Here is a 23,683-nt window from a genome sequence, read left to right as displayed (position 1 = left end):
TCAAAAAAACCAAGAATTGGATGAAGGCTCCTCAACAGGCCCACACAGGTGGCAGCAAGTTTCTTAGTGTGGGTCTGGAAGTTAAGAGATGCGTCCACCCAGACGCCAAGAGTATAGAGTAGTCTTGTAGACTCACACTAGGAGTGCTTGGAAGATGCAGCTGCTGAGGGCTGAGTGGCCAATGACTTCTGTCTTCCATTCTGAGGTCGGAATGAGCCACGTCAAGGTCCTCATACAACTTGGAAAGTCTGTACAGCACGGTGGCTGGGATACTGTTGGATTGGCAGAAAACCCTTTGCACTGCTATGAAAGAGGTGAAAGGTAGACTGGCCAGGGCGTGTTGATGAGAGGCCCAAGGATCTGGTTATACCATGAGAGTCCTTGAAGCGTCCCAGGGCTGGGTCCGCTTTCTCTCCAAGGTGACAAGATCCATCAAAGGACATGTCTATTAGACTAGCCTGGACATCACCTGTGAAGCAAGATGTTATAAGCTAGGTGTGGCACCGTAAGACCACCATCAACAAAACCTATCTGCCCAGTGAGTCAATCGTGTCTAGGCTACACCTAATGGTGAATTTTGCTGCATCTCTCCCATCATTCACCACCTGGAGAGTACAGCATGGCCTTCTTCAGGACTTGTGGCAGCACTTGCCCAGCCGTCTCCCAAATGGAGTGGGAGAAACAGCCCAAAAAGAATGTGGTATTCACCAACTGCAATGCCAGGCTGATAGAAGAAAACACTTTCTTTCCAAGTGTGTCCAACCTCTTAGATACCCTATCCAGAGGGGCGGAAGAGAATACGCCATGGGATGTCAAAGCCTGCACGACCAAGATCTCAGGGGTGGGGTGTTGGCTAAAGAACCTTCGGTTACTGGATCCGGATGATGGTGGCTTGCAATCGTCCTATTCATGGGAGCCCCTGTGCTAGGCTTTGACCACATACCTAGGAGGACCTCAGTTAGTGCTTCATAAAAAGGCAATATGGGTTCAGAGGTGTAATCCCCAGGCTGAAGCACTTCGGTCAGGAGATTAGTCCTGACCTGCAAGGAGAACAACTCCAGTCCAAGTACCTCTGCTTCCCTCCTTACCACTATGGCATAAGAAGTCCCTTCCTCCATTGTCACTGTTGGTGGAGAGAGCATGCCAGTATTTGGGAAGGTGTCCAGTCCACTGGCTTTCCCAAGTTCCTCATACCATTCCATCTGTTCTACAGATACATCCTTGTGTCCATAGACCCCTCTCAATCCTCTGCCGTGCCTGAAAAGTCCTCAAAATGGCCAGGCAATAACAAAGAACCTCTGGATCCAGCTGATGCCGCAGTTAACATTGAGTGACGCAGGAATGACTCAGAGCGATCGGAAATAAGGATGGGGATGGCACCACCGGTGGGTGCCGGCGGTGCTGAAGGCACCGACTAGAGGTCCGACGCCAGGGAAGTTCACGTTGACACGACCAAAAACTTTTCAAATCCGGGGTAGGATCCACAAGGCCAGGCCATGGCCAGAGCCAACAGCGTTGAATCCGATAGGGCCACTTACAACCCCGTGGGACCCTAAGGCTCACAATAGTGGTCAGCCCACTCATGGCACATGGCCTCGTAAAATTCCTTGATTTGAGAAGAGGTTACTCCAGCTCCTGGAAATGGGGGGAGGCGCAAAGCCAGCCCTGGCTCCAGCTCTACATTACCGTGCCTAAAGCTTTGGAGCTCCTTACCTCGTTCATCGACAGACGACAATGGAGGTGAAGATAATGTCCGCATATACTATTTCTTTTTCTCGTGCCTTCTCCCCAAGTGTCTTGAAGAACTCGAGTGGGGGGAGGAGGACTTGGGGCCCCCGGGAGCGGTCCCTTAACTTTACTCTTTTTAAATCGGAACCACCGGGACCTCTACGGAGTCTCTCCAGCTAGTGTCGACTGCCGGGCTGCAAGGAGCTTAAATTTGTTACTCCTGCAAGACCTTCCAAGCCATTGCCAGACAGTCTGAGCACGATTTCGAGTCGTGGTCGTGCTCAAGACTCCAGAGACAGATGAGGTAGAGATCGGTTACTGACATGGCATCATGACAGGCAATACACTGTTTAAAACCTGTCTTTCTAAAAGGCATCCCTTGATCCACAGAAAAAAATATTTTTCTGAACAAAAAGTCAAAAAAGCCTGTCAAAAAGAGACAGAGGGGGAGCTTGTCTCCGGATCGGCGCTTAACTGGCATGGAAGAAAAAGAACTGACATCCGCACGCGCGGGAGGCACCTATATAGGTGATTGCAACGTCATAACCAATGCTAATGACACTAACGACATCACATGGAGCCTAATGGGGCCACCCACCAGGACGCAGGGATACTGCTTATGAAAAAGCTTCTGGATCCTGCCTGATGCCAGGGAAATGTAAAGGTATGGAATATGCAGCTAGAAGTCTCCATCAGATTTACCTGATTTTGAATATCCTGGTGAAAATATAATTCTGTTGGTTCTTTTAACAATACAAGCTATGTTTCTAAATGCTGTTGTGCAACCCTGTGCTGTGTTAAAAACCCAAATATCTGTAGTGATTTCTTGCCAATATTTGAATAATCACCAGTCTGCCTCACATCTTTTCTTGGGGGAAACCAAAAACAGTCTCTGTACTCACCTTGAATTCATCCTGAATGCATTCCTCTTTTATTGAGACTTTACTCCTGATGCATCTTCTTCTCTGTAGATACAACGCGACTCATGAAGCATTTCTCCCTTGGTTGTACTGGGACTTGAAAAAACCACAGCCAAAACACAGCCTCCTCCTCCCCGCCCTGTCATATAAACCTCCGCCAAATAGTCTTTGCCTAGAGACCTGAGCCTTAGCAATACATTTTGCCACATAGTTTACTAGGCTCTCGACCATGCTTTCTCCAAAAAGAAAGTATTTGTCTTCTTAACTTGGCTTCTTGTGAGTCAAATCACCTAATTTAGTATTGATACTCAGTAGTACAGTTTTGCTTCCTTCGGCTAATAGTCCAGCATTTGTGTTTCCTAAAAAACATAATGCTCTTTCACACCATCCTCGTAGGAGAGACACATTAACCTCACTCCCCTTTATGTACGCTTCCTCAACCATATTAAATATAGGTGCTAATAGGCCTCAGATGTTCAATAGCTTATCCTCACATTGTTTTAGAAAACATTCTAATCCTTTCCCTGGGTCTATTCCAAGTTTAAAAAGAGTTGTAATAAGTTATGGATCCAAATTATGGGTAAGAAATGTTTTGTCCTCCATTACTGGATAGGAACTCCGTCGTCATTACACTTCTTCTTTTTTTCTTTCTCTCCAGGCCTTCTAACCCAAAATTGAATATACTCTGCAACATGCTTCAAGGGCCATCAATCAGAACTGTGAGAATGTCTAATTTATTTTGGGTAAAATAAAAAGCTCTCCCACAGGATCCTTTAAAAAATATGATGGGTGAGAATTTACATCATCATCTCCTTTAGGCACATTCGATTACTTCAAAACATTGTTTAAATCTAGAACATACTCATCTACCTCAGCATTCTAATCATCTCTGTTGTACACCACTTGTAAGGCATTATATTGTGCAGTGGTCAACTGCCTTGTTATTTATGCGCTGAAGACACCTGTTTCACTCATACCACGGAGGGCACGTTCTCCTCCTTTCACGTATTTTTCATTACTATCTAAATGCTTCTTCTTCTTAAAACACTATCTCCCTGAACCTTCTGAGCTCCCTTTTCTGCATCAGAAACTGACCAACATTGCCCAATGTTTCATTACTGCCTCTTCTTTTCCTTTACAACAAAAACATGGTCACAGTGGAAATTAATTTTAACACAAAAAGAAATCAGAGCATCACCATCACAGATCAAATTAATACAATGTATTCTCTAATCTTCACATGATTATCGAGGACAGCACGATTGTCCGTACATTTCTAAAAACGGTGGTCTAAAAAAAGGGAAGGGAGAGTGCTAAGGAAAGAATATGCCCTTGTGAGGGTTGTAGAAGAGGAAAGGCAATATGCAATATATACATCAAAGATCGCTGAAACCAATCCAGCCATATGCAGGCAAATCAATACAAAGCAAACATAGCATTATTCTGACTCAGATAATTAATTTCTTTTGTCTGTGCTTGAACGGTTATAAAGAACCATCGACGTTTCAACTGTCTATTTCATATCGTGTCATCATAATGTTCTACATGGAATTTTCTGTAAAGTGCTGCAGCAGGATAATAAATATAAGTATAATGCATAACACTAGCCTTCTGTCTTGCCCTAAAACAACTAACAGGCTGCTAGAAGTTCATGTTTCACTCATATATCAGACTTTGTTTGCACATTGCTGCACAAGATAGTGTAAACTTATAGAACATGTGTTCTCATTTCACTTTCTGAAACCCCTTCCATAACCTCTATGAGAAAACCATGAGAGAAACTGTTTTCTGTTGGAAAGGCTTCATCAAATGCCAGCATAGGATCAGGAGTTTTACACAGTAAAATCAGTTAGAACATACCACAATTCCTAACATTAGTATGGTACAACCAACATTCACATTGTGACTAAAATCTGTTATCGTCCGTCTTATGGTTTCCTTTTTATGATCCTCAAAAGCAGACTTTCACTACAATGCATTTTAATGGGGACCATGTCCCCAAGTTTGTCATGGCTCGCAATATGGTCAGCTAATCAAGAGAAGGACCCTTTGTTATCCCCCCATGCCCATCAGGGCCAGGGTGTGCTCAGCCTGACCCCATTCTCCCTGACCCTTATATGTTTTTAAATATATATTTTAGGAGGCATGGACCATGTCCCTGACCCCCATTCACCCTGATCCCTATAGGTTTTATAAATATATTTTTAGGAGGCAGGGACCATGTCCCTGAGTCCTGTAAGGGATTTCACAACCTATTGTTTCTGTATTGGCTTGCAAATCCGGATTGACTAAACCCCTTTAAATTGGCCAATCAGAGCATAGCTGAACATTAACAGTCAAGATGTCATTAATTTTTTTGGGTGGTTAACTACAAACAACTTTTTAAATGCTTATTTCTCAAAAAACACACAACAGATGTACACCAATGAAAAGCACAATTTCTGAGTAAAGTTCTAACTTTATGCCATATTTGGTGTAATTCTATCCACGTTTCCTTTCAGTACTGGAGATGTCATTGATATTGATTTTATCAAAGTGCTTTCAACCTGCAATTTAAAAACATAGCTGTCTTTCACACAAACATTATAAAATAGATAAGAATTACAATTTTGCTAAACACAATAAAACAGATTGTGATGTATAATACAGCAAATGTGCATTTAAAATTATTATATTAACATTATTTAACACCCTGGAATCCCATAAACATTTTCTTCGTAAAAATACATACAAAAACTCCTATAATATGGTGGGCTGCCAAGCCTCCTGGAGTTTTGTATGGATGTCCCAGCTTTTACTTAAATAAAAGAGGCCCCTTTTGCTGTGTGGCCTACGAGGTCACTGAACAGATAAAATATTTACTCTGTTGAATTTTCAAGCTGCTCTTTGTGTCCAATCTTTCCTATTGAATTGGATCTGACTGTACTGTAAAATTACAAGACAGCATAAATTGTTCCATGTCCTCTCTATCCCCACAGACATGTGCCTGCATTCGCAGGATTTCTTCTATTCTTGGCGGCATTTTATTAATAACAGGCAACTACCCCTAGCCAGAGCAAAGATTCTTCTTTCTCTTTGGTTTGACAGCAGGATAAGATATTGTTGGGCTTTCTGTGATTGACCTAACAAGACAGCATTGCCTCAAAGGTGTAAGTTTCTTAAGGCGTCTATTTTTTGGTTTAGCCTTAAGTTAAAAAATTACTTGTGAACAATGGCATTTATCCTCTTCCTTGACAGCAGTTTCATGTCCGAAGCTATGGACAGACCCAGTATTATGTCTTCCTTTTCCCATTAGATTGCGTATGGTGATTTTATATGCACCGAACATTTTTCTTTCCAGGCTTGATCGACCACATTTGAACCTTGCAATCTAAAGGCATTTAAACAAGGAAATGGCTCAGAGTTGTGAAGCAGCAACCTTTGGAGCTCTGTGTTATTTCCAAAACGCAAGTATGAGCAGTATTTACAAGAATACGGCACACTCCTGTGTTTTCCCTAGCGCTGGCGCTAAAAATAGCTGCCTAGCACGAACACAGACACCCTTGTGCCATAGTGCAAAGGTGCCTGCATGCATTGAAGGGATGATTGTTCATTTGAAGATATGTGTGCCTTCTTGCACATAAACAATCAATGATGACGATATTCTGCTTCTATGTGTGTTGCATTCTGCAGCACACATAGATGTAGGAAATCGCCATTTATTGTTTTTGTGCAAGAAGGCATACCTTCTTGCACAAAAACAATCATTAATGCTGGTTTGCTCTTTCTATGTGAGCTGCAGAATGCAACACACATAGAAAAAGCAAAAACAACAGGGAGAAATAAAAGGATCTCTCCTCATTGCACCAATCTAAAGCCTGCTTTTGCATGGCATTAGTGTTTTGCACTGTCTCTGATTTACAGATCCGTGTAAATCTGGGGCAGCATCAAAAAGCAATGGGTTTTGCAGTGGAACGCCCACAGCAACACCCATTTCATGCAGATACCTGTGTGAAAGGGGTACTAAATTTACAAAGCAGCATTAAGCCATGCAATGTGGCTTAATGCTGCTTTGTAAATAAGGTGAAGGACATTGCACCACTGGAACGTTGAAAAAAGTGACGTTCCTGTGGCACAATCCCCTAGCACATGTGCCGCACAGTCTTTTTAGCTCATACTTAATAGGGCCCATCTGGTAGCTGGACTTAATGGAGGAGAAGCCAATGTTCAATTCCAGTACCACATTAAGAAAGCTTGATGGCAATTTAACCCGTTGCATGCTCATGACGGAGCCGCTCCGTCATGAGCCGCGGTTGCGCTGTGCTCATGACGGAGCGGTTCCATCATGGCCCTGCCGCCGCGCCTGCGCGGCGCAGATTTCGCGCCTGCGCGGCGCGTTCTATTGAGCGGGCGGGGCCATGACGGAACCGATCCGTCATGAGCACAGCGCAACCATGGCTGGTGACAGAGCAGCTCCGTCACGAGCATGCGCGCGCCGCTCTGCCCCCCCCCTCTCCCCCCCCCCCCAGCGCTGCGGCGGTATTGCCGCCGCAGCGAAGGGGTTAAGGAGTGATTTCCAAAATGTTCTCTTGTAGCAGCCCCCACTATGTGAAGAAGCCAAAATAGAGGAACTTCTTTTTAAGAGAGTTTTGTGCAGAGTCCTTGGACAGTGCTAAAGTTATTAGGAAAACAGAAAATGCCTTTCCTATGGAAAGTCTGACATAACTATAACTAGTCTAGCGCTATCACCACCAGAATGAGATGAAACTAGGAGCTGTGTCTTAGAGAAACCCAACACATTTCAATCTTAACAGCCATGTTTGCATAAGCAAGGCCGTTTGGCTGAAACTCATAGGGTTTCTCCATTTGCCAAATAAAAAACTTGCATCTGAGATTCTGAAGTATATTTGCTTCTGTATTAAGAGAACAGAGTGCTTGAGTTGATATGTGTGTGGGTATGTACACTAAAATACTGAAAAAAATAAAGGCTAAAGTGACGTTATAGTTAGTTAGGTGAAAATGTCACCATCAACATAATATTTTAAACAAAAGAAAACACTGAAATTCACCAGTTATACTTAAGTGAAGTAACTGTACTTTGCTCCATGAATTAACTATGAGGTGTGCCCTGTCATGCACAGTGTTGCTATAAATGATGTAATTTTAAATATCAGTGATGTTATCAATGTTGTAATTGAATATATGTCATAAGTGATGTAATACGTAAGGGGTAAGCAGTGGCTTGCAAGGGCACAAGTTATAGATACTTTGCGGGGGGCCCCTAAGACTCCCTCAAAATAATTATATCGACCCCAGGGGATAGGGTACCTAAGAACTTTTAATTGCTAGAGGAGAAAGGCTGCACGCACCCCCCCAAAATAAAGAAAATAACCTTTTAATCACGCGCCCTCCCTTTTATAAGTATATTTGGGTGAACCCTCAGACCTTTCTCCACCTTGTGGGAAATTCTAAATAAAAAGGGTAGAACTTCAGTACAGCTAAAAAATAAAAATAAAAAGTACGGTTTTGCCTCCGGCGAGGGTATCCCAGCCCTGCCCACTCATATTTAAAAAAAATCTTTTTCTAGCACAAAGGAGTGAGTCCTGAGTTCTAAAATGGCTGCTGCAACATCTTTGCTCATGTTGTGGCAGGTAATCAGATCTTATCTTTTGATCTGTTGAGTCTGCAGAGCTGCTGTGACATGAAATGTACATACGTTGTAAACCTTAACTTCTCAAAAGTGTCTAAAGGAAGTTACACCAAGTCATAAAAGATACACTTTCTGGGTAAAGATCTAGCTTTCTGCCATATTTGGTGAAGTTCAGTTGAGCCATTCTGGCTGAAGCGGAGTCTAAATTTCCTAAGTGAAGCTGCATGGGAAAACTAAGTTTGGGACCTCTCAGTGTTTTTTGCCCCTGCTTGACGGATCACTATGCTTGATGATCACGGATCATTCCAAAAAGGAGCTGTCACTTATATGCCATATATATGAAATGTTTCATCTGTCACTTTGTCTTCCAGTAGCTTGAACAGTTTTTTGTGCTATATAATATTTTGAAATCTACAATTTGTAGGTGCGTGTGTTTAACTGGATATTAGCAAGATTTTTTGAAGAGATATTCTATTTTTTGCACTGTCAAACAATAAACATTACTTCAGAGTAAGTGAAATCAGCCACATGTGGGCTCTGACCAGTGGGATATGGGAGAGGATGGTTGGTAACTTATGTTGTTAGTTCTCAAAAACTGTTCTTTACTTTAAAAATTTATTTTCCAATAAATTGAAGATTAAATGTGGGATATAGAAAAGGTTATGGTGTCCATTATCAAGAGCATCACGAGCATTCATCAGATTTACATTTCTATTCTTTAATAAACATCCAAAGTCCTGCTATGTGGGGGGGGGGGGGCGTTGGATATTGTGGTTTGATGCCACCTCCTGTAAAGTTACTTCAGCTAATCATACCGTTTTGAGGAATTATGCCACTTAGTAATTTTTATTATTCATAACTGTCATGTGTAAGTCATTCTATGTCTCTCCTCTCCCTAAATATACTATTGAAAGTGCAGTAAATACTTATTTACATAAGATTTAAGAAATTCAAATTACAGTACCAAGTCTGGTAACAGCTCTGTTCCATTTATGCTGCGAAACTGCTTAACTGTATCAAATGCTATGTAGTATAAAGCCATTAGTCTTCCAGTCTCTGTTGGAAAAACAACATAATTGTGTATTATATCATAGCAAACATTCTCAAAAAAATGTACAGGGCATGCAATTTTATAGCATTTAGAATCATTACACCAAAACAGAAATAGCTGACCCACATGAATATATGAGATAACATTTTCACTATTTTAGATGAGGCAAGGTAGAAAGAGTGTAATATGTGTGTTATTAAAGAAGAACTAATGTATCTCCTACACTAAGGGCCCGATTACAACTTGTGTCGGTGCAAGGGTGGGATGCTCGCCACTACCGCACCCCACACCACCAAGAGTAGCCGCCGCCGCCCACCAGATTACAGGTTTTTTGTAGTCTGGCGGGTGGCATGGCGGTCTACTGGCGGTACAGTTTAAAAGTTTCATTTGGAGTTTGAAACAGCACCGTCTCTGGACCACCAGTGCATGTCCTGTGCATTTTTTCTGGTGCAGGAACTGGGGGTGTAGAAATACAGGGGCACAACATGTGCCCCGCTGCATGCACCCCTGTGCAGAGGGGCAAGAGGGGGCACTGTAAGGCCCACTTTCTTTTGTCACCACCAGCCTCTCCGTGGTGGAAGAACCTCCATGACAGCACTGGCAGTGAGGAAAGTCATAATATGCTTGGCGGTGCCTGAGGGCACCACCAAGCCTATGCCAACCTCAGACCACCATGGGACTGCCAGGGAATGGAGGTTACCTTGCGGTTGTGGTGGTGTAATGGGGGTATGACTCCCGGAGTCCTAATAGGGCGGTCTGAATGCCGGTACGGCGGTGGCTGGACCGCCACCTCCGCAAAACTGCGAGGACCTCCAGAATTGTAATTAGGGTCTGAATGTTCATGTATTGTCATTTTCATACAGTTCCCCATAATTTAAATATGCTTCAGAGCTGGTGGATTAAAGAGCAAAACTCAGGCAAACTTTCAGAATGCTGATAATGCCTTAATCACTAAATTTAGAATCCATGCAGTGAATTCTGAAAAAGTATAGAGGCAGATATAGCAAAAGTAATGTCATGGTCTTTGTAATCCAGGTTTCTAAAACAAGTAGCTTGTGAGCTACCCATAGCACCAGCTACCTGTAAGTAGCTCTCCAGTATGTTCAGTCCAAATAATGAGAATCATTTGCTTGGCTAAATTTATATATGTATACCAATAGATGAAAATATATGTATTTTCAGAACTCATGAGCTGATGTTTGGAGAAAAATATATTGAATCTGATAATTGAGTGATGAACCATTTGGATTTTGGGAGATTTATGCTAACCTTATTGCCTTCATGCCAAAGTCACTGCACCTATGACTATTATATATTACCCATGTAAAGGCTATCCAAATTGACAAAAAATGTTAACTTTATTGCTGGCAACCCTGCTTGATGCACTAATGAGAGCACTGCTGGTAATCTCGCATAAGGTAGGCACTAGTGTAATCTTGTTTTGAGGAAAACTATATGAGTGGAGGAAGGGGTTCCATAACTCTTTTTCCCATAAATACTCCTCAATTACAGACAGAGGTAGTGTCCTCCCACTTTATAGTCTAAACTTTTTTTTTTAAAGTTTCACAAATGACAGTCACTGTATTAACATACCCTTTAAACCGTAAAGGGGTATAGCTATGAATAGCTGTGAATAGTGTGGCAAAAAAAGATCACATCAATCTATATATGAGTTTAGAAAAAATTTGAAAGGACATAGATTTTGGACTTGAACTTGAGCGTGCGCTATTCAAGACTTGGAACTTGTGTGACTCTATAATAAGACTTTATTGGATAAATTGACTGCTCGGGAGGGTATTTGCTCGTTTGTTGTTGTACTTAGTATAACTGTTTGTGGATGTAGGTAACCACGTCCTCTTCCCAGAGCACCACATTTAATTGCAACTCTACAGACCCTGAATTTGCAGAGCGCCCCTTTTCTGTGGTTATCCAACCCAATTTCCACATTCTATTACCATGTAAGAGCCAAAGTCTTTCGTACCAGCTCTCCCCTTAGTCACTTATGAGCTAAACTTCAAGTGTGAGTCCTCATTATAGGCTTGTACTCCTACCGTAGTATCAATCTAAAAATAATAAAAATCCACTTTTTTATTCAACAGCGGCATTTCACAACCATAACGGGAACCACTTAGGTACTTTTAAGTCCGAATTGTGCAATTACTACGGACATATATCCTGCTAACTAGTAAACCGCCCACTCATTCGACAATTTTCTCAATTTTTTATTGTACAGGGTCCTAGTAGTAATCGTTGTTGCTCACCTCTCCCTAAAAAAGTACCCCTGGCAGCCTTACCGTCTTGATCCCAACGGAGCGTGTTATCTCATCCCTCGCTCCCGCCTGGCAACTGCTTCAGTGTAGAAACCTCCGACACGGTCAACATATCACGTGACCGGTCGAGAGTTATGGAGGCCATCTTGGAATGGTGTAAATCCGCCATATATTCATGTAGGTCTCCTTCATTTACCCTCATGGTGACTGAAGGCAGCCTTGTTTAGATAGTAATACTCATTCCTACAATGGAACAGATAATTCTCTCAGTCATGGGTGGGATACTTTAAAAAAACCTTAGCTTCCTGGAGGTGAAACAGGCCATCCGAGACCAAGAGGCAACCCCTGACCCTGCCTGCAGGCCAGGTCGCTCCCCACACCGCACAGCTCCTCCTGTGTATGAGTGCCTCCCCCCCTCGCTGCCGCTCATTCCGTGAATTTGTGAGTTTGATCCTGCTGTTGTATATCTGTGCACTCTCTAGCTCTGTGCCCCTTGATTGTGCTCCACTGTTCACACTGCCTTGGTGATTTTTTTTTCCTTGCTTTGCCCTCGTGCCCTTATCGCCTCCCACCCCCCTTTTTTTCCTCTGCACCCCGCAGCCCGCTCCCGACGCTGCTCTCATACGGCCACTCCACCTCGCCTTCCATTCGCCATCCCGCCTCCCAGCTGCTCCTTCCTCCCTCCCAGCCTCAAATGCCACAGCCGCGCCCCTGGCACTCCGGAGGCATGCCAGAAACAAGCCCGTCTGCGCCCATACCACGCCCAGCACCAGAACCTCTAGACCCCGCAAACGCCACAACACCAAACTCCACTACGACGCCAGCAGCCTCCACGCACTCAACGCTGGCCGAAACAACAGCTGCATACAGGCCACCCTGAAACTGACCCACGGACCCTTCTCCTGCCACACCTGCAGCTTCACCTGCGACAGAGCCACCAAACCTCCAAGAACTGGACCCAACCACCTCCGCTCCATACTCCTCAAACCCGCTCCGCACACAAACATGCCGTCGAGCTCTGGGGAATAGCCTTTGTCCACAAATCCACCCTCAAGGTCGACACCCACGCAGACAACACCCTCAACACCATCAAACACCTTCACTTCCGGATCCACACCGACCCCAACACCACCCTTAGCGGACCCCAGGCTCAGTTCAGCGACTCCATCGCCAACCTCGCCAGCACCCACGCACTCGCCTCCACAGACTACATCCTTCTCAGGGACCTGAACTTCCACCTCGAGAACAACAATGCCAACTCCGCCACCCTGATCGACTACCTTGTCAACCTAGGCCTCAGACAGCTCGTCACCGCACCCACCCACGCTGCCGGCCACACGCTGGATCCCATCTTCTCCACAGGCTCCCACGTTGCCTTAGACCACACCACCGAACTCCACTGGACCGACCGCCGATGCATCCATTTCACCTTCAAGAAACCAACCACCCACCACCGCACCCAACAGCTGCCTTGCCGCTGCTGAAGTAAAGTCACCGAGGACCAGCTGATCACCTCCCTCGCCAAGAACCCACCCAACGACCCCGCAGCCTGCAACCTCAGACAGTGGATCGACGACTGCGCCAACACCCTCACCCTGCTCAAGGAAGCCTCAAACAACCACACCAGCAAGAGAGCCACCTGGTTCACCAACGAGCTCCAGACCTCCAAACGTGCATGCCGGAAACTGGAGAAAATATGGCTCCGCGAACGCACACCAGACAACCACACAGCTCAAAAAGGACGCCACTCTGAGACACCACCACCTCATCAGATTAGCCAAGAGATCTTCCTTCAAAAACCGCTTGGATAAAAACACTCACGACAGCAAAGAGCTCTTCAGCATCGTAAAAGAACTCTCCAACCCCAGCGCCAATGCCAACGACATCCCGCCCTCACAAGAACTGTACGACTCACTAGCCATCTACTTCCACCACAAGATTGCTGACATCACGCAGCCTCAACACCATGACCGCCTGACTACGCCAGACTCCACCTCCCCTGTGAACACCACCAGCGCCATCCGCCTGACCTCTAGGTCCAACGTCAACAACGACGAGGCACGCAAGGTCATAAACTCCATCCATTCAGGATCTCCAGAAGACCCGTGCCCACACCACATATTCAACAAAGCAGACCCAGCCATCGCACCCCAACTACGGAAGGTCATCAACATCTCCTTCAAAACAGAGACATTCCCAGAAAGCTGGAAGCACGCCGAAATCGACGACCTCCTCAAGAAGCCCAAAGCGGACCCCAAGGACCTCAAGAACTTCTGGCCCATCTCCCTGATCCTGTTCCCGGCAAAGGTCACTGAGAAAATCGTCAACGGACAATTGACCCACCACCTGGAAGACAACAACATCCTGGACCCATTCCAGACCGGATTCAGACGAAACCACAGCACCGAGACAGCCCTCATCGCAGCCACTGACGACTTCAGGTGCCAACTAGACAACGGCAAAACATCAGCCCTCATCCTCCTGGACCTGTCGGCCGCCTTCGACACAGTCTTCCATCGCACTCTAAAGACACGACTCCTAGAAGCTGGAATCCAAGCGAAGGCCCTTGACTGGACCACGTCCTTCCTCTCCGGCAGAACCCAGAGCATCCGCCGCCCACCCTTCCGATCCGAAGCCACCGACATCATCTGCGGCGTCCCCCAAAGGCTCATCCCTCATCCCGACGCTGTTCAACATCTACAAGGCCCCCCTCGTACAAGTGGCCCACCATCACGACCTCAACATCATCTCCTACGCCGACGACACTCAGCTCATCCTCTCCCTCACTAAGGACTCACACACCACGAAAACCAACCTCCACGAGGGAATGGAGGCCGTCGCCAAATGGATGAGGAGCAACCGTCTGAAGCTGAACTCGGACAAAATGGAGGTACTCATCCTCGGACCCACCCCCTCAGCCTGGGACGACTCCTGGTTGCCGACCACACTGGGAACAGCACCAACACCCACCGACCATGCACTCAAGCTAGAATTCATCCTCGACTCCTCCCTCTCCATGTCTAAACAGGACAACGCCGTCTCCTCCTCCTACTACAACACCCTCTGCATGCTCCGCAGGATCTACAGGTGGATCCCGACCGAAACAAGAAGAACGGTGACACAGGCCCTCGTCAGCAGCAGACTGGACTACGGCAAAGACTCTACACAGGAATCCAAGCCAAACACCTATGACGACTACAATGCATCCAAAACGCCTCCGCCCAACTGATCATCAACGTCCCCCGCCGCAGCCACATCACCCCTCACCTGAGAGACCTACACTGGCTCCCCGTCGACAAGAGGATCACCTTCAGGCTCCTCATCCATGCACACAAAGCACTCCACAACGCCAGACCAGCCTACCTTACAGCAGACTCAACTTCTACACCCCCACCCGCCAGCTCTGCTCAGCCAGCCTCTCCCTCGCCGCTGTCCCCTGCATCCAGCAAATGACCTCCAGTGGCAGATCCTTCTCCTACCTCGCCGCCAAGACCTGGAACACCCTCCCTTCTCACATACGGTAGAACCAAGACCTACTCGCCTTCAGAAGACTCCTGAAGACGTGGCTATTTGAGCAGTAGCAGCACCCCCCCCCCCCCCCCCTTGGCGCCTTGAGACCCTCACAAGTAAATAGCGCGCTCTACAAGTACTCTGATTGATTGATTGATTGATTGAGGTTAAATATGCAATGATGTTCCCCGCCAAGTTGAGAGTGGAAGCCAATGGGAAATCGTGTTTTTTCACTTGTCCGGAGGATGCATGGGACTGGCTGGAAGGTTGGCGCCCGGTCGAAAAGAAGGTGAAGAAAGCATTCTCGGGTGCCGTGGATGCCAAAGACTGGCGTCAGCAGAGACGTTCTCCTCCACATTCTGACTCTGATTCCGAGGAACACACAGGGGGGCGCTAACCCTGGAGTCTGGTAAGATTATGTGGCATTAATCCAAGTCCCTAGAGGCCCTCTGGAACGCTTCGAGACGTGGACACAGAGCCATAGACTCCTAAATGTGGGAACACTGACTACGGATTTGATTCAGGGGCGGGGGGCTTGATCCCGATAGATATGTACCGCAACCTGCTGTTGCTTAAGGGAATGGCCCAGCGCTCTAATGGCCTACTTGGGGTTTCACTTGGTATGCTCTTTTATCACGTTTTGCGGTGTTACGGTTGTTGTATCATTTGATGGGGCTGCTGCCACACTGGTCCTTGATTAGGGGCACTGTGGGATGATAACAGGTAGACGTATCGGGTCTCTGTGCTGTGCATGGGCTCGGGGGTGGGGGTCGGGCTGGGGGACAAAGCATCTACTGATTGGGTGTGGATGGATTGGGAGTGGGGTAGCTCATGGTCCCTGGAGTTGTTTATAGGTGGGCGACAGGCACTCTGCATGTTGGGCGTGGCGGGCGGTTCTAGTCCCATTAAACAGGGAGGCAGGGAGGGGGGGTGAGTTCTTAAAGGTATGGGCAAGTTTGGCCTTGATTTGTTGGGAAGTTATAGAATGCGGTTTTTTGAAGCAGGACAAAGTGGCATCTTTTATATGTACATCTTAGCTGGCATCTATATCCAGGTCGCTGCTGTTAAGTTTCAAAGTATTGTATTGAGCAGAACGGCCTAGGGGCTGCCCTGAAGGAGGCCGCGGAGGGTCTATTACGCTATATATTTTCCTTGAATACCATTGTATTACTATTTGAGGCCAATGGCGAGAGGTCAGGGACTTAAACTCACTACATGGAATGTCAACGGGTTGGGAGACAAAATTAAGAGAGTTATTGTATTGGAGTATATCCATCGTCAGGGGCTTTATGTAGGGTTGTTTCAAGAAACCCATTTGATTGGTAATTCGTGCTTGGCCCTCAATAGGAAGAGATATCGCATGGTAGCACACTCAGGTTTCACCACTGGATCCAGAGGAGTGGGGGTTCTCCTTTGTAAAGGCTGCCCTTATGTGATACAAAATACTTGGACGGATCCACAGGGTAGATATGCAGCTTGTATAGGTACGTGGGAGGGCAGAGCTCTAAATGTTATCTCTGTGTACGCCCCACCGGGTCTGCAACGCTTGACATTGATGGATGTAGGGGCGCTATTGTTGGACTTACCTGTGGGCACCCTGGTTATGGGGGGCGACTTTAACCTGACGAAGGACGGCCTACTGGACTGGTCCCCGCCCAGACGTGACTCGTCACACTGCTCACAACTACGGGACTTTACTAATGCCTTAGGGATAGTGCATATTTGGAGATGGTTGCACCCCCATGACACACATTTTACGTTTCAATCCGGTGTACATGGCAGTCAATCACAGATCGACTATTTGTTCACCCAAGCACAACACATACACAAATTTACTGATTCTGCGTGCTTGCCGCGGGGAGTTTCGGATCATTCCCCTGTTCTGGCGGTCCTTGGCATTCAGCGCGCAACACAAACTGGTCCAAAAATGATTCATCCATGGGCACTAAAGATTCCACACATCAGGGAAACTTTGCGGAAAGATACTGATTATTATTTTGAGGAGAATATAGGATCAGTTAAGTCGGCAATTACACTATGGGGTGCATACGGTGCAGTGATCAAGGGGAGGGCACTGTCTATGATGGTAAATCAATCAATCAATCCATGTGTGGGAGTTGATTTGCACTTGTGGTTGTGCCATCTTCCAGGTCTGACACCCTGGTTTCAACCTCCTTGATGCGGTGATCATGTTGATCCAGTTTGTTAACCATTGCTTCCATTCTCAAGTTCATTGTGTCCATTTTGGTGTCTATAGAAGTGAGGCTTTGTTTCATGCCCAACAGAAGTGACTTTCAGTTCTCTTCCACTTCTCCTGTGGTTCCTGAGTCCGCATTTTCCACTGATTGTGGTCTGGGCGTCTTGCACGCTTCAAAAGGGATTTTCTATTGTTTTGTGTCCGTTCGCTCCATCGCGAAGGATTCTTGACCACGTCACAGGGTGGTTTCTAGCCCAGCAAGACGGAGTGAAGTACTTCACAAACGTGGATAGGCTCAGTCTCATCCGTAAGGGTTGGTGAGAAAGCAACGTGCGAGTGTCAAGATGGTCACGCTAATAGTGTCAGTCAATCTTAGGGGGTCTCTCAGAGCACCCAGAGCCTGCTTAAAGGCACTGTCGGCAGGGCTAGAAGTAGATGTCAGCCGCCAGTGGCAATCCCCCCAAGAGAGTCAGCACTAGTTTCTCCTCAGGTTACAGAGCTGTAGTAATATGGCCGGTTCAGTTGCGCCTTCGCTGGGGCTAACCAGCCGCATGGTTCAGGGCCTGGGTGTCTCACTGACCCTCTTCATTGACTTCACTTGTTCCCTATGGCGTAATGAGAGATATCTTCCAGTGGATTGGATAGTAGGCTGGGGGGCGCAGTATCGCAGCGCACGAGAGCGCAGGGCTGCTAATACAGCGGGGACTCGGTATGGGGCTGCCCCGTGTCTCGTTGCAAAATGGCGGCCGCAACTCTGCCGGGCCGCTCCAAGAATCTTCTGGCATGGGGGAGGAGAGGGTCGAAACTCCAGCGGGGGCCCACACATCCAGTCCCACAGTCCGCAACATCCGCAATGTTTCGCCCCCTGCGCCTACCTTCCGTCGCCGTAATGCAGGCGGACGTGACGCTCCTGATCGCGCCCGCACCAGGTCTGCCGCCGAGGCGCCCTCCGAGCCTCGGATCTCAACCGGCGCCCACAAGCAATCTTCTGGGGTGGGGGGGTTCAACAGTCACTAGCGCCGAGGTCCACCGCGGACGCCGCTGCTCAAGGGACACAGTGACAGCAAGCACGCTCCACCCCACATGCAGCTCCGAGTTACGTTTGCGATCACCAGTCTGGCCTCGGACTATCCCAGGCGCTGACGCCGCGGATACGTCTCCGCAGTAGCTCGCCTCTCGCCGCTCACCACAAATTCGGTGTTTACTCAGCAGGCCGACTGTCCCCGCACATGAGGAAGGTCTCTATAGAGCCAGCAAGGAGTGGGGCGGCCAGCAGTGACGGCGAATGGAGTCCTACACATGTCAGGATGGCATTAATGAATGAAGTTCTGCCCGGCTGGGCTGGAGCCTCACAGGTGCGCGGCCATGTTGGTCGTGCGCCACCTACCGCCCCTCCAGAAAAGCATTCTTAACTCCAGTTCCAGCGGCAGCGACTCCTTGCCATTGAATTCTTTGGAGTGGTCCTGATGAAAGGGATACTGGAGGCTGAAGATGTTTTGCAGTTGAGGGGGGTCATCCTGGTGCTATACATCGATTCATGGTCCTGGTGAGGTGATTCTGGCCACAGAGGGTGACATCCCTTGAAGTTGTCCCGGGGTCATTAGAAGTTCAGTAGCCACTGGGCTATCAGTTACCCACCAAAGCAGAATCAGCAGGTCCTTCTCTTGGTGATTACTCCCTTTCTGGTCATCCTAGCCACACTCTGATGGTTCTCTCAAGTCCAGCAGATTCTGGTGTCTGTGAGAACATTTTTTATGTAAATGTATCAATCAGAATGTGTGCAACCGTAAACTGGTACTGTAAACCTTGGGCAACCAAAGTGCTAACCTCTAAAGTAGTACTTTTCCCACCAGTAAAATTAAATCAATTTAACAATGAAACCAGATTTAATGCACTGATTCTTTGGAAACTTTATGGTACCTATTTTAGTAGCCCCATTCAGAAGTTAGCAGGGCTGAGATGCCAGCTTTTAACTTTGTACTTGCCAATGGGGCTCCCAGCCTCTCTTACAGTAAAAACAATAAATTAGGGGTTTTACTGTTGGAACATGTAAAATGTACATGTTCCACTCTCTATTATAAAGCACCCTGCCTTTGGGCTTGATAGACCTACCTTAGGAGTGACTTATATACATTAAAAGGGGAGGTTTGGGCTTTGCCACTACCTTGAATGGCAAAGTCGAAAAACAGTTAAAGCTGCTCTATCAGGCTGCAGTGGCAACCTGGAGACATGTTTTGGTTTGTCATACTTATGGTGGCACAACTTTTGCCGCAGTCTACAAGAGACACTTTAACCTACAGGCCCTAGGTGCCCCTGGTATCATATAGTAGGTTCTTACAAGTAAGTTTAGTTATGCCAATTGGGTGTAAGCCAATCAACCTTGTACCTTTTTAAGAGTCAGTGTTCATGCTTTGAGTCCTGATTAGGAGGACCTAGGTTATTTCAGAGCCATTACACTAGTATCTAGTAGTCAAAACCAGAGCACAAAGTGGGAGTGAACCTGCTAAAAGCCTGTTTCTCACAACTACATGGCTGGTACACAGGTCTACTGTGGCAAAAGAGCAGACACTTTAGAGTAGCATCCTCCCCAGCCCAAAAGCATACAAATGTAACACACTACAAATGGAGTTCTGCAACAGTTGTATTTATTTATCAACATACTATCACACTCTGCACGCATTGCATCCTGACTTTAATAACTACACCTTAACATCTCCCAGCAGCTTGCGTAATTCCTGTTTACAGTTCGCCCAGAACGGCCAGGGTCCTCACGCTCATAATATTAAAAATACTACATTCAGCTTGCATCCACTCAACAAGTGGCCCACAGTGCAGAGACTTACAAAGCTGGTGCCAGTAACGAAAGGACGGTATGGTACAGCACCGGACACGAAGAAAGATAAAGACTGATACAACATCGGCCCCCAAAGAAAAGGAAGTCTGGACAAGCAAAGGCCCCCACTTGGTAGTGTAGCAAGAATGCAAAGGGCTCTGGTGCAAGCAAGAAAAACAACCCTTTGACTTCTGTAGGGGTAGTAAGATACAGCAATTAAACGGGATCAATAGCCCGTGCAACTGCACCTGCTACTCTAATGGTAGCTACGCCCCTGACCCACAAAATAAATTAGGGGTCACCCAGCATCTCTATCATGAAGGAACGGACTGTATTCAGCGGTCGGGAACAAAATAAAAGCAGAGCCTGGCAGCAGCAATGAAGAACAGAAAAATGTGGCCTTGTTACAGTGAAAAAGAAAAGAGATATATGGCCATGAAGCAGCCAAGATAAAGTAAGAATGCAAGCCTTTCCAGACCCCTAATAGAAGAGTGAAAGCAAAGCTCAGGACAAGTTAGAGCATGCCACCGCAGCAGGAGAAGAATTTCCGAACACCGTTGCAGCTTAGAAAAAATTAGCATTTCCTAGCGATGGCCAGAAGAAAAGATGTCAGGCACTTAATTACCAACTGATAGCATAGTTTAACAGCAAACTGCAAGAACAGGAAAGGTAAACACAGACATGCATCACACGGGGGAGTAGATAACCCTGGAATAGACTAGGACCAAGCACTAAGTACAGGAACTGAATTTGTAAACACAAGGAAATGATGGACGGAGCGCTGAAACTTTTCAGACACTCATGCCCAGTCACTGACCTAGGCTGAATCCATCATCCTTCTTTAGCTCACTTCGCCACGCCCGTTCAGACAAAGACATATGCAAATCAGTCTTGACCCTGTGCCTCATTGGAACAGTCCAGCCCGAACTGCCAAGCCAGGTCTTCCCTGGACCGGAAAACAGCAGCCTGGGACTGGTTTCGGGGTAACACCCCTCATCAGCCAGGCTAGCTTGAATCCAGTGGCAAAGGAAGCAAAGGACCCATATCTGGGTATCCCCTGCCAACTTAGGGCAAACAAAGTAAACACAAAGGGCCCGATTCACAGAATGAACTTAAGACTCAATCCTAAATTTACTACTATTTTGGTATTCACAGAATGCACTTACTACTTTTGGCATTCACAGAATGCACTTACTACTTTTGGCATTCACAGAATGAACTTACTACTTTTGGTATTCACAGAAGTTAGGATTTTGTCTTAAGTTTGTCTTAAGACAGACTTAAGACAGACTTAAGACAAACTTAAGACAGACTTAAGACAGACTTAAGACAAAATCCTAACTTCTGTGAATACCAAAAGTAGTAAGTTCATTCTGTGAATACCAAAAGTAGAAAGTGCATTCTGTGAATGCCAAAAGTAGTAAGTGCATTCTGTGAATAGCAAAATAGTAGTAAGTTTAGGATTGAGTCTTAAGTTCATTCTGTGAATCGGGCCCAAGGAGAAAATGGACGGAGCGCTGAAACTTTTCAGACACTCACCCCTAGTCACAGATCTGGGTTGAATCCATCATCGTTCTTTAGCTGCCAACTTAGGGCGAACAAAGCAAAGGGTTCCCTATGGGCTCCTGAGTGTTTCTGACCTCTAAGGAATCTTAGAGTAGTGTATGTAGCAATAGGTATTTGCACCCTTTTGCCACTCTCCCTCCCACCAGTTTAGGGGTGATATCCTGAAACTGGTCCGTCAACCCACCAGTTCTGGGTAATATCCTAAAAAAGGTCCATCATCCCAGGGTCTGTACCTTCAGCTGAATATGTGCCTGGCGAGGCAGGACTTCAAGGGGAGTACCACTACCTGCCTCAAGAAAGACACACTCTGTAAGTTTCATGCAAGGTCCCCAGCTCTTTGTCCCTGTGGCAGTGCATGGAGCCCCCCCCTGGCCAGAAGTGGCCTCACCAGGGTCATTCTTGGGGTGCTCTGTTCTCAAAAGCTGGCAACTCCTGATGCATTGGTACTCCCACTGTGAACGGTTTCTACTTCCTGTCCCTCCACCTGGGGCTCTGTACCCTCCACTGTGTATTGGTGCCCCCAGAAAATAGAACTGGTAGAGCTTATGTAGTGCCCCCCAGCTTTCCTGACACTATTGAACCCCCACGAGTGGATAAACTCTTGGTACAGACCAGGTCCCTCTGCCTATCCCACCTTTGGGAGCAATCCAAGTTCTTGGGATTGAAAAGAGGGCACCCTGGGCCTTTGCCCACCAAAGCCTCCCCTCTTATGTTTAGAAGGAGCATGAGATCCCTTTCCCCCTGACCATATTGAGACCTGTCTGGGTTACTGTGTACCTCCCGCGCACTTTGAGGGGGGGCACCTGAGACACTCTCTTTAGGATAATTCCCTATTGCCTTCACAGACTCTCTGGTACTCACCCAGAGGTCTGCCTGCTTTGCAAGCTCCCTGGGGTCAGTGAGCCTGCAATCAACCAGGTGTTGGCGTAGCTCTGAAAAACAATGACTAAACATGAGCTCTCTGGTGACCAAATTGTACAGCCTGTCATAAGTTTTGATCTCACTACCCTTCACCCTGCTATCCAGTGCCTTGTATAAATTGCCCACAAAATCCTCCCAGGACTGGTAAAAGAGTTTCTGACTTCCCCATAATCTCAAACTGTACTCTTCTAGAGTGAATCCATATCTTTAGACAAAGGTCCCCTTCATTGTGGGCTACCTCAGCCTATCGTTCTCCAGGGCCAGTAGGGCGTCCCTCCTGTCATCAGGAATATGACTCCAGAGGACAGCTTCCCAATCCTCCTCAGGGATCCTGTATACCTCTAGAGCTACTTCATATGCCTGAAACCACCTGTCTATGTCATCCCCCTCCGTGAATTCAGGCATCAAGAGCCGGATTCACAATATAAATGTACACTTTTGTGTAAGTTTACTACTTTTCGTTATTCACAAAGGTAAATTTAGACTAAAAGTCTAACTTTACTACTTTTCAGAATTCTCAAAGATAAACTAAGACGAAAAGTCTAACTTTACTAGTAGTAACTTTCCTTTATGAATAATGAAAAGTAGTAAAGAAAGACTTTTGGTCTAAGTTTATCTTTGGGAATACTGAAAAGTAGTAAACTTACACAAAAGTTTGTGGACTGAGCCAAATGACTCAATGCTATGTGGACTCTTCCTTTTGCATTGGATACTGCTGCCCAGATCTATGAGACTCAGTTCATGAGTCAGCAAGATCGTTTTCTCTTCCAAGCCTCTCTCAGCCTCAGCTTTTCTCTCCTCTGCAGCCAGCTGGGCCAGGTGCAGCCTCAGGTTCCTCTCAGCCTGTCTGTCAATTAACTCTTCAGGAAACTGGGTTTGGGAGGAGACACTGCTTCCTGAATAGGATCCAGAAGGGGACTCCCTCTCTGTAGGATCTCTTTTCTATTCTATTTCCTTGGCCCAGCCATCTTTCTCCTTCTCCTCATCCTTCTCAGGGCCATTGCCCTCTTGGGGCCATGATTCTGCGGTCAAGTATAAGAAGAGTTCTGCATTTTCTA

General features: G+C 46.6%; 1 protein-coding gene across 1 annotated transcript in view; it reads right to left on the bottom strand.

The window, feature by feature from the left end:
• HFM1 (helicase for meiosis 1) overlaps nucleotides 1-23,683 on the bottom strand; it is a 2,890,879-nt gene that overhangs the window by 1,386,254 nt on the left and 1,480,942 nt on the right. The window contains exon 20 of the mRNA XM_086925623.1: nucleotides 9,242-9,333. Coding sequence (XP_086781749.1) covers nucleotides 9,242-9,333 — 92 coding nt within the window. The remainder of the gene's footprint in view (nucleotides 1-9,241; nucleotides 9,334-23,683) is intronic.

The sequence above is a fragment of the Lissotriton vulgaris genome, chromosome 1_1 (assembly GCF_964263255.1).
Source record: "Lissotriton vulgaris chromosome 1_1, aLisVul1.2, whole genome shotgun sequence".
NCBI lineage: Eukaryota > Metazoa > Chordata > Amphibia > Caudata > Salamandridae > Lissotriton > Lissotriton vulgaris.
Note: the sequence above shows the minus strand (reverse complement) of the source record. Positions and strands in the feature narration are given on the sequence as shown.